The 14,766-nt window shown below is 40.1% G+C and overlaps 1 protein-coding gene and 1 non-coding gene across 2 annotated transcripts in view; one reads left to right on the top strand and one right to left on the bottom strand.

The window, feature by feature from the left end:
• Positions 1-7,743, bottom strand: part of Bicd1 (BICD cargo adaptor 1) — a 251,548-nt gene extending 243,805 nt beyond the window's left edge. Inside the window, 1 exon segment of the mRNA XM_047549256.1 lies at positions 7,033-7,743. Coding sequence (XP_047405212.1) covers positions 7,033-7,245 — 213 coding nt within the window. The 5' untranslated portion in view covers positions 7,246-7,743.
• On the top strand, positions 321-392 carry Trnat-ggu (transfer RNA threonine (anticodon GGU)). Its single transcript has one exon. It is a non-coding gene; the product is annotated as a tRNA-Thr (tRNA).
• Positions 7,744-14,766: the final 7,023 nt, after the last annotated feature.

The raw sequence follows: 14,766 nt of genomic DNA, 5'->3' as shown, positions 1-14,766 counted from the left end.
ACAACAACAACAACAACAACAAAAAACCTGCACATGGATTCATAAGTTTAAATGTATTTAAAACAAGTACAAAAGAGTACTCACTAAAGCGTCAACCATAGAAAGGGGAGTGGAGAAAGGAAAACCTATGTAGTTCATATATACTTTTTTTTTTTTTCCAGTGCTAGGCTCCATCCCAGGGCCTGATACATGCAAGGTAAGCACTCTATCACTGAGCTACATCCCAAGCCCACAATTGTAATTCTCAAAGAGCAATCAACCTCTTGTGACCAAAAATAGGAGGGAAAAAAAACCTTAATTAAAAGTACCAGCTGAAGGACTGGGATGTAGCTCAGTGGTAGAGTGCTTGCCTGGTGGGCATGAGGGCCTGGGTTCAATCCCCAGTACCACAAAAGTACCAGCTGAGCATGATGGCACACACCTGTAATCCCAGCTACTCAGGAGGCTGAAGCAGGAGGACTGAAAGTTCAAGGCCAGCCTCAGCAAATTAGCAAGACTCTGTCTCAAAATAAATCATCATCATCATCATCATCATCATCATCATCGAGGGCTGGGAATGTAGCTCAGTGATAGAGTACCTCTGGGTTCAATTCCCAGTATTGCGAAAGAAATGAAAAGATGAAATTAACTTCAAGAACAAGTCAGGGAGCAGCAAGTACTATTGCTTCCAGCCCCCATGACCCAAAGAATTCAAGAAGGACCAGTTTTCTACTTAGGCTACCCTCTTAGTCCTCATTGTGTCCAGCCAGCTTCTTTGCTTGTTGTTTTAGTTTGCATTTTTCCTAATGCAGAATGCAATCCAAATAAACAGTGACAGCATATTAAAATGTTCACATATTCTATATTCTAGAAATTGGGTGTGAATAAAATGACAACCTATGGCAAAAAACATTCATTTTACTAAATTGAGAGTTGAATATTTGAATTTATCATGCAACTTATGCACACCCCAAAGAAAACATGAATTTAAAGGATTCACAAATTTTACACTTCAATTTTGCCCTCTAAAAGTGCTCTTTCCCATAGTATCTGCCTTTGTAAATAGAACCATCTTCTGTCATCCTGAGCTTCTCAACTCCACCCTCTGGCTCACTTTCCACAGCCAGTCACATCCAACGCCGTGTTCTATCCTAACTCCTAAATAGCTCTTAGATGCGTCTCCTCCTCACCATCCCCACTGCAACTGCCTGCCCCACTGCACAGAATCTACCCCCTATGACCATCACCTGACTTTCAAAGCTGCACCTGTGGCCCTGGTCAAGACATTTCATTATCTGGTGTAAAATGATATGGTGATAAGAAAGTGGGCTTCTTAAATTTCTTCTTCCTAGATTTGTGGCCTTAAGAAGGACCCTTGACTTCTCTAAGACCCAGTGCATATCTACCTTATCCAGGGACTGCTGTAAGAACCAGATACAAGGCATGCAAAGCACCTAGACCTAATGGAACTTCACATCTAGTTCAGTGTTTTCTTAGTAGTATAATTTTCTTATCTATAAAAATGAGCAATGAGGGCTGGGGTGGTTCAGTGGTACACTGTTTGCCTAGCAATGTGTGAGGCACTGGGTTCAATCCTCAGAACCACATAAACAAACAAACAAACAAATAAATAAATTAAATAAAGGTATTATTCCCATCTACAACTAAAAATATTTTTTTAAATGAGCAATTAGTCTCTGAATGATTTTGAAGATTCAATTAGATGAGATGTGAGGCATCAAACACTGCTACAGTGTCGTTTCCTGGGGTGGCTCCCCATTCCCAAGACAAAACGTGAGCAGTGCCCTTTCCCAATTGTATCTCTTGCACTTGACTTCATATATCTTCTCCTTCAGCATAACGAATTGTTCATAGTAAGATTCCAACTCTTCATATCCTCCTCTCCTTCAAAGCCATAATTACAGGTGAACTTTATGTGTGGGAAAGTCCTTTACCACATATTTCACATGCAAGTAATTATCACATTTTCAAATTTGGAAAGTAATATCCATAAGTGCAAGGGTATTTAAGGGAATGACAGGACAGAATATTTTTAAGTCAGTAATTCTGAAAAAGTCTTCAAACTATGGTTAGTATACATATTCACAAAAATAAGGTGAAGATGATGAAAGATTATAAAAGTCTTGCTGAAATCATATCTGAGAAATAACTTTGTCAGAAATGACATCTTGAGTTGAAATAAGAAGAGATGGTATAAATCTGAGAAAATAGGTTTAAAAAGACAGAGATGACAGAAAGTGATTAATTTTTGAGGTTGTGTTTTTACAGGTCCCAAAGTATACGTCAATATATTTTAGATTTTGTAATTAATGTGATAACAAATGCAAATATTTCTTCTTTAAAAATGGCAGCAGAGCAAGATGCTGTGGTGCACATCTGTAATCCCAATAACTTGGGAGGTTAAGACAGTAGGATCACAAGTTCAAGGGCAGCCTCAGCAACTTAGTAAGGTCCTAAGCAACTTAGTGAGACCCTGTCTAATTTAAAAAAATTAAAAGGGCTGGAGATGTGATCCAGTGGTAAAACACCCCTGACTTTAATCCCCAGCACCACAAAAAAATCAGTAAGAGAAAAAAGCCAGGTTGGTAGCACACAACTGTGATCCCAGCTATTCAGAGGCTGGAAGCAGAAGAATCACAAGTTGGAGGCCAGTCTCAGCAACTAAACGAGGCCAAGTCTCAAAATAGAAAATGAAAATTTAAAAGAATCAAGGATATAGCTCAGTGGGAGAGTGTCCCTGGGTTCAATACCCACTACTTCTAAATAAATAAAGTAAAAGAAAAGTTAAAATAATAATTTAGGTACATCAATTAAGTCTTAACTTTCTCTTCACATTTATTCATATAGATTGGAAAAGATATTTGAGAACTTTTTTTTCCTCATATGATTGTGTGATTTAGAATGTGCAAATATAAAAGAAGCTAACAATCTTTCTAAACATGTGAGGAATAAAAATTAATTCGGTTTAAAGAGGAATAAAGGCAATTTAAATGACTTTCATCAGGCCCCTAATGTAACAATTTCTAAAACTGCAGAAATAAATGTTTATTTTTTGAGCAATTTAACTACAGCTCTGAAAAGTTGCTCAGTGCCCAGAAAGCAGCGAGTTACTATCTTTGGTGTCAGGGTTGAGAAAACAAGGCAGAAAATGAGTTGAAGATTCTTGGAACCCTGTCTGATGTGGCCTAGCTGCAGAGCGCACCTAAGGCTGTCACAGGATGCTTTCTAAAATGCTACCAGTAGATGCTGAATCACTCCTTTCTAGGGGAGTTCTTTAAACTTTGTATTTCTAATATCAACCATTCTGAAGTAAAGGAGAATTTTTAAATTTAAAATCTAGGGTCTTTGGTGGATGTATTTTTTTAGTGTTAGTTATTTTAGAACCATGACTCTTCTTCAAATACTATTTTGGCCTGGGTGACAGACACAGTACTGATTTGCGCATATCCCAAACATATCATCAACCAGGCCCTGAGCATAACCAGGCAGGTGTGCCCCTCAGGCCACTGAAGAGCTAGCACTATTTCGTGAAATCATAAAACCATGGTCAAGTACTCTAGGGGACATAATACTTCATCCACTCAAAGTATAAAGAATTGGAGAACATTATCACGATGTCGGACATTCTCTTTTTTTCAGATCCTTGGTATTTTTTCTTCAAGTGTGTTCCTTTGTGAACAGAACTGTAGCAGTCTTATAATTAAGCACAAGGCAAAGTCCTAAACAATATCAGGTCAGATCAAAAAGCAATTAAGCTGAGGGAGGGAGGAAATAACTAGAAAAATATTAATGAATTTGTTTTACTGATATCTCCTTCAGACCATATTTCTCCCTGCACTATTGTCATAGCAATACCTAGCCTGGGAAGGAGGGTGGCAACATTCTTGGGTACCGACTACAGAAAACAAAATAATTTGCTAAGACTAAGTCATGATGCTAAGCTGCAAATTACTAATGTCCAAAATGAAGTTAGTGCACTAGTTTTCTGTTGACATTCCCATAAACTGTTCCAGTTATTTTTCAATGAATCATTTCTGCCAAAAGACCTAGAAATAAGCCAGAGTCCTTTTATACTTGGTTTTTTAGTTATAATGCAACAACGTTGTTTTCTCTATATTCCTGATAAGGAACAAAACTTCCTCTTGAAAAATCAGAGCAGTCACAAAATGTTTTTTCCAAAAATGACTTCCATGTGACATCATCACTAGAATACCTCAGTTTGCACAAGTATTTTGAAGTGACTTTTCAAATAGGAAACATTACATGAGACTGCTTTAGCAGTTAACGACTATAGTTAATGCTTTAGCTCATTTAAGAAATGCTCCCAACTAAAGTATATAAACTTATTTAAAGGGTTAAAAATAACAGGTCTATCAAACAACCAAATACAATGATTGTTTTACTACCTCAAGATACATTTTCAAATAACCATATAAGCCAATTCATTAGGAACCACAAATTGTTATTTTATTTATGCTAACGGTAACTCAAAATACATATATGAACAAATACCATTTGGTAAAAATAATCCTGATCATTTTTTAACCTCCTGATATACAGAAACAAAATTGCCTTACATTTCTATAGAAAAAAATATAAGTGGTATTTGTATTATTCTGCACTAAGAAACTACTGTTATATTATTTATTCCCACAAAATATTTTTTCTCATCTCATTGCTGATGATGACACTGTTACAGGTAGTTACTCCCTACAGTTCCTAGTTTTCTTAGTTTTTCTCTGACACTAACCAATATTGACTAATGAATACTTGATAAAGGTATCTTCTTCCAGTATAAACTGATTCTTTTATAAAATATCCATTGTATACCCTCTATGACTTAAGCTTTGGTTAAAGATTTTGGATGCAATGTGTACTTAGATTTCTTCAGGTTCATTATATTAAATAAAATAATCCAGGCACAGAGAGACAAATACATCATAATCTCATTATATGTAGAATCAAATAAAGTTGATATCATAGAAGTAGAGGGGTGATCACAAAAGGCTGGGGTATTAGGGGGAAAAGGGATTGAGGAGATACTGGTCAAAAGATACATAATTACAGTTAGCTAGAAGGATTAAGTTGAAAAGATCTATTGTACAGCATGATGACTAGAGTTAATGCTGATATATTCCTGGAAAATGCAGAGAATGGATGCTAAGTGTTATCACAAAAATGATTGCTATGTGAGGTAATGCATGTGTCAATTAGCTAGATTTAACTATTTCACAGTGTATATATACTTCAAAACATCACATCATACATAAATATATACATTGTTGTCCATCAAGTTTAAATAAATAATTGCCAAATTCCTTGACTTAAGAGCTCATGGTCTACTAAAGGCAAAAGACAACTGCGTTAAGGTTTTCCACGCAGGGTAAGTGCAATGACATAGAAATATCCCTAGAAGGGATGTTTGAATCAAGCTGGAAGGTCAGCTAACAGCTATATTTCATGTCATGAAATAAGTCCACCTCCTTTATCACAGAGGTGATGCCCTAATACTGTCTGGTTTTCACTTCTGCATCTTGGCAAATCACTGTTGATGGGCGAAGACATCGAATTGTCTCTGAGAATCACAATCATAGTCCTGTTTCCATACTTCATAAGGATTAGCATCACATCAGACTAACACCTAATCTAAGTTGGAAAATATAAACAAGTCCAGTGGTTGTTAAGAGTAGACATGCACATAGCAAGAAAAGCATAAGCCAGGAATTTATAGCCTGATACACAAATATTGTATTTCTAGTTGAGATTTTAAGCCATATTACTACATTTATTTTCTGATTATTTACTAACTGAATAAAGTAAGCTATCTGAAAGTGTAAATGCTTACCATATTATATACTAAATTAGAAGGCAGGTTGATTAACTATGTCATAAATCATGTCTTTTAATTGTAACAACACAAACAAGACCTTCCCCTCCCCTAAAATAAATTTATTAAAAAAAGATTTTTGATGTTATAGGCATAATATTTAAAATGCCAGTATGCACCCAAAAATAAAGACTTGACACATAGAAAAAGTGTATATGTACACTAAAATTTATAATTGGTGACTTGCTACTCACAGTGCCTACAGAACCAGGTAAAACAGACTGAGTGCCTTAAACAATATGTATATTCTTACAAGTGCTTTATAGGAAATCAAAGCACATTCCTGATTTTCTTTCTGAACATCAGATTCTTTAAAGAAGCCAAATACCAAAAGATCAAAGAGGACAAACATTACACATGGCCCATTTCTGTATTCTGCTTTTATAAGTATTGTCATTTCAACCTGAAGAACCTCATTTGAAACGCAGGGCTACCTACATATTTGATATATGCCATTCTTTCAGACCATTTGAAGGCCAGTTCAATTTCCCCCTGGTCAGGGTGACCTCATAAGATTTGGGCATGGCCCAGCCTGTCTCAGAGGTGAAATCAAGGCAGCAAGATCACCCAGCAAAGTTGTTTTGCTTCTGCAGCCCCGTAACAAGAATGAAGCCAACGAGAATTAAGATTGCCCAGCCTTTGTCAAATGGAATTGCCAGTTCTCCTAATGACAGTTCCCAGTCTCACCAAGAAGCAGTTATATTCAGCAGAAAGCTGAGGTACTACTGATCCTACATCTTGAAACTGTGGGTTCTGACACAAACATACTGGTCACCTGTGCGGATTGCGGGATTGTTACTGAAACCTGGGTTTGAAATAACAGTTTTGAGAAGTTTGATTTATACATTCCAACCCAGTTCTGTATGGCCTTAGAGAGCTGATACTTAAGAACTCCAATCAATCTCCCTCCCCGACAGGCTAAACAGCCAGGGCCTCCCAAATTCCAGCTTAGACATTCATTTCTTGGACAATTTTTCTCTTGGGGGGAAAAACAATGGACTCTTTCAATTTTTTTTTCTTTATCAACAAAGGACTCTAAGATGAAGTCCTTTCAATCACATCCTTTCCGACTTCCTTATAAACGACGGGTGGGCCAGGGGAGTGGGGGGAGCGGGCGAGAAGGGAGGAGGTGACAGGCAACTCACCTCTTTCAGCTGCTCCAGCTCCTGTTTGAGGCTGTCGTACTCAGCCTCCAGCTCGTCATACTGCTGTTTGAGGGTCAGCTTCTCTTCCAGGACCACCAGCCCGTATTCGGCAGCTTGGATCTTCTCGTGGGTCGTCTCTGTGAGCTCCTTGGTCAGCCTCTCTATCTCGGTCTTATAATGATCCACCGTCTGCAATACCTCTTCTGCGGCCATAGCCCCGGTGGATGGAGGCAGAAGGGGGTGACCGGGTGGGGGAGATGGCTGCAAAAGCAGGCGGGGAACGGGAGAAGCAAATGGGGAGGGGAAGCAAAAATGGAAAAGAAAAAGTGTGCCTGGATGAATGAGCAAAGCAATACCCTAACGGCTCTGCGGGCCGAGGCAGCTACACTGCCCGAGAAATTGACGCGAAATGCAACATGGAGAATGTAGGCGAGAGGCTCAGGGGCGAGGCGGCAGCTGCTGCGGCATGTGTCCTCTGGCCGGCCCTGCGTGCGGTCAGCGGCGGTGCGGCATGGCCTGGGCTGCGGCGGCCCGGGGCGGCGAGGGGCTCCGGATCCCGTCTTTCAGAGGCGCGGGGCCGCCATGTCTCCCGGCCGCGTCACTGCAGTCCCCCTGGGTCTGGCGCGCTCCGGCTCCAGGCTCGCTCGCTCGCTCCACCTGCTCCCTCTGGCCGTGCTGCAGCCGGTGCGGAATGATGCAGTCTCGGGCCCTTCCCGCCTGCCCTCGGCTCCAGGCAGGGGGCGGGGAGCGGATGGAGTCAGCGCGGGGGGAGGAGGGAAGGACCAGACGGAAACGTCCCGAGGCGCCTCCCGCCGGGCGCGCAGGCTGCCACCGCCGGCGGCACCGCCGGGCACGCGAGGCGGAGGCCGACCCGGCGGGGAGGCGACGGGATGCGAGCAAAGCCCAGCGCCTCCGCCCTGTCCGGCTTGGCCGGGGCAGGAGTATCTCCCACGGCTTTGTCCCCTGAACTTCGAAGCCCCTGAGGGTGGTGTGGACGCCCCAACTATCTCGCTGTCGTGTGGCCCAAAGATCAGGAAACTGCCTGGAATTGGCGCCTTCTCCAAAGAAAAGCAAACAAAACCAACATGGTCGTGGGGCGTCGGGGGGTGGTGGGGAGAAGGGCGGCTATACAACCTTCTTGAACCCTGGGACCCCTGGGCTCACAGCAGCCTTTCCTAGCTTCCTACATCCTAACAAACACTGTTTCCAAAGTCTCCTGGATGTGACCCCTAAGGCACTTGTCCTCACCCATCCTCTTTTCTCTGCCCCTCAAGTCTTGCCGGGTCAACCAAACCCGCCACTAAAGAACCTTAACCATCCGCTCTTAAGACAGGCTTCGCTAAAGATTGCTTGTCCTTGCTGGAAGAGGTGGCACTCACCTGTAATCCCAGCGACTGGGATGGATGAGGCAGGAGGATCACAAGCGTAAGGCTACCCTGGGAAACTTGGGGAAACACCGTCTCAAAATGAAAAAAACAGAAAGGGCTGGAGATAGTGCTCAGTGGTAGAGAACTTCTGAGTTCAATACCCACTACCAAAAAAAAAAAAAAAAAAAAAAGAGAGAGAGAGAGAGAGATTGCCTTCAACCAAGCTTTTCCGTATCCAGCTTATCACAGGATCATTGTCTACTCAGAAATATACCATTATAACGCATGCACCCAGTGAGCCTTTAGGCACAATTTCTTCCCAATGGTTCTTCCATTAAAGCACCTTACTCTATGGATTCTTCAATAAAAGAAATGTCCATGAAACTCCATTTACAAGGTATCTACAGTACCCTACAACAAACACTGTAAATAAAAGGGCAGAGTCCTTGAGATCACGTGTCAAGCATTCTTCTAAGTTTGTTATATGCAATCTTTCCAATCCTCACAAGGATTCTGTGATGTAGGAACCATTGTCTCCAATTTATAGGTGGTGAAAGTCACAGGGAAGTTGGGTGATTTGCTCAAAGTTAGGCAACTCTTTGAAGTGGTGGTGAAGCCAAAATGTAAATCATAACTCCCAAACCCTAAAATGAATCATTACATTAGTGTCATCTCTCATTACTAATACAAACCCAGCAACCAAATAATATATGCTTGTAAGATAACCACATTAACCAACATGAAGAGTGATGAAGAAGTGTCAAAGGGACAAAAAAGCAAAGAGATGAAAGGATGGGGGAGAAATGAGAATGAAGAACAATCAAGGGAAAAGGAAGCCTAGGAGGGCAAAGGAACAGAGGCTGTGGTCCATAGATCAATGGGTCTCACCAGTTCCTTCCCTTTCTCCTACTGAGAGGTACCTATTCCAGAGTGTTTCTCAGTGGCCACGATGTGTTCAACACATGAATTTTCTGAACGGGACAGCAGAAACTAACCTTCCAATAACTGTGCATACGGTGTACAAAAGAAGACAATCAATGGTGTGGGAGAAAAAGCAAATGAAAAACCTTTAGAATGTTCCAGTAACAGGCTCGACGGAGGTAATTTTCATGGCTCCAGAAAACAGACAAAAATTAAAAAAAAAAGATTCCTTCCAAATGCTTACAATCAGAATATTCTCTTGCAATTATCAGTTATAAAGATAAAGAAAGGAGAAAACATTCAAACTCTTCAGCCACCCTGAATTCCAACCTCGAAGAGGAGCTGGAATGATAATGATCCCATTATTATACCTATGCTTCCCTGGCCTCACTCTCCAGTTGAGAAGCCCCTCGTGTGTGCTCCTGTAGCACCTGTCCTTTGTCACACTGATGAATGATCATGAGCTGCTAAAGAGATGAAATTCACAGCAGGTGATTTTGCTTAGTTCAACTTTGGTCCTTTATATGTTGATATTTAACTTGAAGAAGGTAAACTTACTTCCTTATACAGCATATTCTTCCAGTACTGCAAGTTACAGTTCCCTCTTTATATATATATATATACATATATATATGTCCGCATATGTCTGGGTATATGTCAGTGAGAGATATATATGAATGACAGGTACATAGAAAATAATCTGGGTTTTGCTTTGGGTTTTTTTGGTACTTGGGATTGAAACCAGTGCTGTTTACCACTGAGCTATATCCTCAGAGCTTTTAATTTTTTTATTTTATTTTATTTTATTTTTTTCATTTTAAGGCTAAGTTGCTTTGGGTCTTTCTAAATATCTGAGGCTAGCCTCAAACTTGCAGTCCTCTTGCCTCAGGTTCCCAAGTCACTAATATAGTCATGAACCATCAGCAGAAAATAATTTCTTAAACATTCCTAGAAGCAGAGTTTCTTATACTTCTTTATCTTACCAGACTCCACTTATTCTGAAACTTTTTTACAGATATTTAGGGGGGAAATTTTTATTTTGTAACATAGTTCCTCTAACCAATCTCCCACCAACTTTGTCAGCATGGATATTGTTCTCTTTTGCTATCACTCATTCGTTCACTCATTTAAAAGATATTTATTAACACCGCTGTAAGCATCTTTTTTACAATAGTAGTCACTGTGAAATAAATGACCAATAAGATGTCAGTTGTCGATAGTTCCTTATGTCACGGTACTTATGTTCTGGAAGGAACAGAAGAAAACAAAACAAACAAAAAGCAAACAACCACCACCACCAAAAACATTAATTACTGGGATAATTCCAAACTGTGACATTGGCAGGCAGGATTTAACACAGTGGTTAAGAGAACAAGTAAGTCAACTTGAGTCAAATCCAACTTTGCCACTTACTTGCTATATATTTCTCAGTTGTCTCACCTTTAAAAGAGGGATAATAATATAACCTAGCATTATGAATAGAATAGTACCTGACACCTAATAAACAGCTTTTTTAAAGTTTTTGAAGAAAAATAAAGATAAGGCAGAGAGAAGAAATAACAGGATGATCAGTGGAGATCTCTCTAAAGAAGTGATACTGTATTACCCTATTATCTTAGGACCAAGAGTTGGCATGCAAAATGTGGGGGAAAGCTTTCCAAAAAGACAGAATAACATATGTAAAAGCCTGTGGTAGAAAAGAGATTTTTATGAAAGCAGAGAATAAATATCAGAGAGACTGGGATTTATTAAGCAAATCAGACATGGTCCAAGATTATACAGAAGGACAAGTAACTCTGGAAAGACAGAGGGATTATCCTGTCTTTGTTTTTATTCTCAGGGCAGTGAGAGGTCTTTGACTATTCTTTAGATAGGAAATAAAATGATTTGTATTGTGAGAATATTTGTATTGTGAGATTAGAGGCATCAAAAGATAGACGTGTATAAGGCACTGGGTTCAGTCACAATACTGAAAAAAAGAAAAATAAACAATAAAAAAAAAAACCTGAAAGATAGGAGTGGGGTCACTAGTTAGGAAGCTGTTGCTGTTGTCCAGGAGAAAGAAGATGGTCTGGACTGAGGTGATAGTAGTGGGGGAAAGTGGATGGATTCCAGATCAACTGGGGTTGGGGATGGAAAGGTGGAACTCTAAGGACGTGGTTGAAGATTGAATGTGAGCTAGGGAGAAAAAAAAGAATCATGAATAAATTCTAATTTCTGACTTGGGCCACTGGGAAGATGGTTTGTCATTTAGTTGGATGGGACAGATTCAGGAAATCAAGAGTTCTATTTTGGGCATAAGAAGTTTAAGATGGTTGGAAGACATTTGAATAGAAATGTTAAATAGACAATTTGATATAAGACCAAAATTAATTAAAAAGAGACTTTTTAGGAGGTGTAATTTTTTTCTTCAGGAAATCATTAGCACTAAATCGAGTGGCTGCCGGTGTAGCTCTGTGGTAGAGTGTTTGCCTAGCATGTGTGTGTGAGGCCCTAGGTTCCACCCCAGCACCACAAAACAACAACATGGAAATGAATGGGATCATCTGAGAAAAGGTGTAAATAAAGAAGAGAAGGTGGTCCAGGATCTAGCTCTAAGGTTCTTCTTTTGAAGGCTAAAGGTTGAGCTGAAGAGGAAAAGTCAGCCTAGGAAATTAAGAGGGACCAGTCAGTGTAAAGGGAAGAAATTCAAGAGAAAATATTTGAAAGGGAGCAAAAGTGAAAAGAAAAATAGTTTGAAGACTGAGGCAATGAGGACTAGTATACCATCAAGAAGTCAAAGTCAAGTAAGGTAAGGACATAAAATATCACTGAATATGGCAACACAAAGGTGGGTTTCTCAACAAGAGTTGTTTGTGTGGAAGAGAAAGGGCGGGAACCAGATTATGATAGATTGAAGCACAGACGTTGAAGATGAGAAGACAACCTGCAGGCAACTCTGTTCCCCCAGAAGTGATGGCGGGAGACATGTGCTGAGAAGGGGGAGCTGTGATAACTGAGGTGCTCTGCTATGTACAAATGGTAGGAAATTTGCCCTTGAAGGGTGCCTCCTTCAAGACCCCAGGTGAGATGTGCGGTTTCCCCATCAATGACTTCAGGGGCCAAGACCTGACTCCACGTTGCTCAGATACCTGCTCAGGGAGTGGCTGTCCCTGGCCCAGACTGTGGCGCACCTCTGGGTGCAGGCCTCCTGGGAGCTGCTGGCCCCCTCTGCTCAGGTGGCTTCCTGACCCCCACCTGCCGCTGACCCTGTGGATTTGTTCAGGGAGTTTTTCCGGCTCTACGACCTCATCCATCTTTTGTCTCTTCTAAGACATTAATTAATTAAAGCAGGAGCGTTTTGTTCCAGGAAAACAAAAACAGCCAAATAAACCTTTCTCTCCTCATTTTACATCTCCCAAATCAGTGGCCAACAGATTCTCTGTGGTTGCTGTGGTTATTTCTTAGCCACAGATTTATCCCTGTCATCCCTTCTCTAGGAAGGCACTGCCTTCTCCTGCTACTCAATTTAAGCTGGAAGTATGTTTTTAAATTTATTTTTTTGTGCCAGGGATTGAACCCAAGGACCCTTAACCACTGAGCCACATCCCCAGTCCTTTTCATTTATTTTTTTTATTTTTTAAATTTTGAGACAGGGTCTCATTAGGTTGCATATAGTCTCTCTAAGTTGCTGAGGCTGGCTTTGAACCTACCTTCCTCATGCTTCAGCCTCCCAAACCATTGGGATTACAGGTGTGCACCACCATGTCCAGTCATTTTTTAAAAAATTTTTGGTTAACTTATAATAATTGTATTTATGGGATACATGTAACATGTATTTATGGGGCACAGTGTCACAATTTCATATGTGTGGGACTGCACTTTTCCATCTTGTTTTTTATCTTGCTTTCTAAACCTCTTCAAAATTCTTAATGATCCCATTTTTGTCATCAGCATTTACTTGTCCCGGGGGCAATCTCATATCTCATGTTATTAATTCTTTCTTCAATATTAAATCAATTCCCCATCTATTTTGGCTGAGAGCAATCAGCAGAATTAGCAGCATATTTCAATATGCAGAGTAATATAACGCATTCTTCCTTTGAAGGAAGACTAAAATATTCTGATTACCATTTATTATATTTTTAGAATTTGTCCCCTGACCAGCCTGGATTTTCTTGATGTGAAGCAGTGTTTTGTATCACCTATGTCAGAATACCAATTCCTCTTTTTTGTAAATCTTTTATTTCGAGGACCACTTTTGTGAAGAAAACTACATGCTAACAGCTAGTGTTAAGTGCAGTCAGGGTCTTCTAAAGTACTCTGGATCAAAGAGTACACAAATTATCTTGAATACATCTTTGTCACTAGCTGAATCAAAAACCCAGCTGAAGTTTAAAAATCACACATTTGAGGCTGGGGCTGGGGCTGTAGCTCAGGGGCAGAGGACTTGCCTCACACATGTGAGACACTGGGTTCCATCCTCAGCACCACATAAAAAAATACATAAAGATATTACATCCATCTACAACTAAAAAAAATATTTTTTAAATCAAGCATTTGTAGAGGCACCTACAACTAAAAAAAATATTTTTTTTAAATCAAGCATTTGTAGAGGCACCAAAAACCACATAATTGTTTACCTTTTTCCAGAGGAAAAATGAGTAGAAATGATGGCTAGTTGCATTGATACAGAACTACCCATCATTTTGTCAATGAGTGTCCAAGAGGACAAGGAGAAAAAGAAACTGAGGGTAGTATAGAGAAGGCAGCTAATGAGTAAAGGCAAGGAGTATAGCACATAGCTAGGTGTCTCTCCACTGCTAGTCCTTCCTTCCACTTTCTTGCTATGCACATGTCATGTAATAAATGTGACCACTTATTTAAGTTAATAAGCTAAGTTTGCCCAGCAACCAGAATCTGGCTCATTGAGTTTTTTAAGTATTGGGTGCAGCTCCCAGTAAGTATCCTTCACATAAGGAGGTATGTCCCTCTCCCTGTATCCCTGCTGTCTGGAATGAAGATAAAATGATAGGAGCCATCCTAGCCCATGAAAAAAAAAAATCAAAATAAAAGTAATGCAGAGGGAATAACAAGACAGAAGTAGTCTGGGTCCTCGATCCTTAACAGGAGAACTGGTGGGATAACCAGTCTTCAGGTTCCAAAGTCAACACTCATTTGAGGTAACTTTTTTTCAGTTAGATAAAATAAAGAGAAAATTTATAATTGAGGGTCAGTTCAGTCCTTATTCTTCCTTTATGACTATAGGGGAGCACCTCAGGCTGGGAATGACATTAGAGTTTATTCTGGTGACCTTAAGAAAAAAAAAAAAAACTTTGTTGAAGGGGCTGGGGAGATAGCTCAGTTGGTAGAGTGCTTGCCTTGTAAGCACAAGGCCCTGGGTTCGATCCCCAGCACCCAAAAAAAAAAAACCTTTGTTGAGATGTAGTTCACATACCATAGAATT

The sequence above is a fragment of the Sciurus carolinensis genome, chromosome 4 (assembly GCF_902686445.1).
Source record: "Sciurus carolinensis chromosome 4, mSciCar1.2, whole genome shotgun sequence".
Taxonomy (NCBI): domain Eukaryota; kingdom Metazoa; phylum Chordata; class Mammalia; order Rodentia; family Sciuridae; genus Sciurus; species Sciurus carolinensis.
This window is presented reverse-complemented; position numbering and strand designations above follow the sequence as displayed.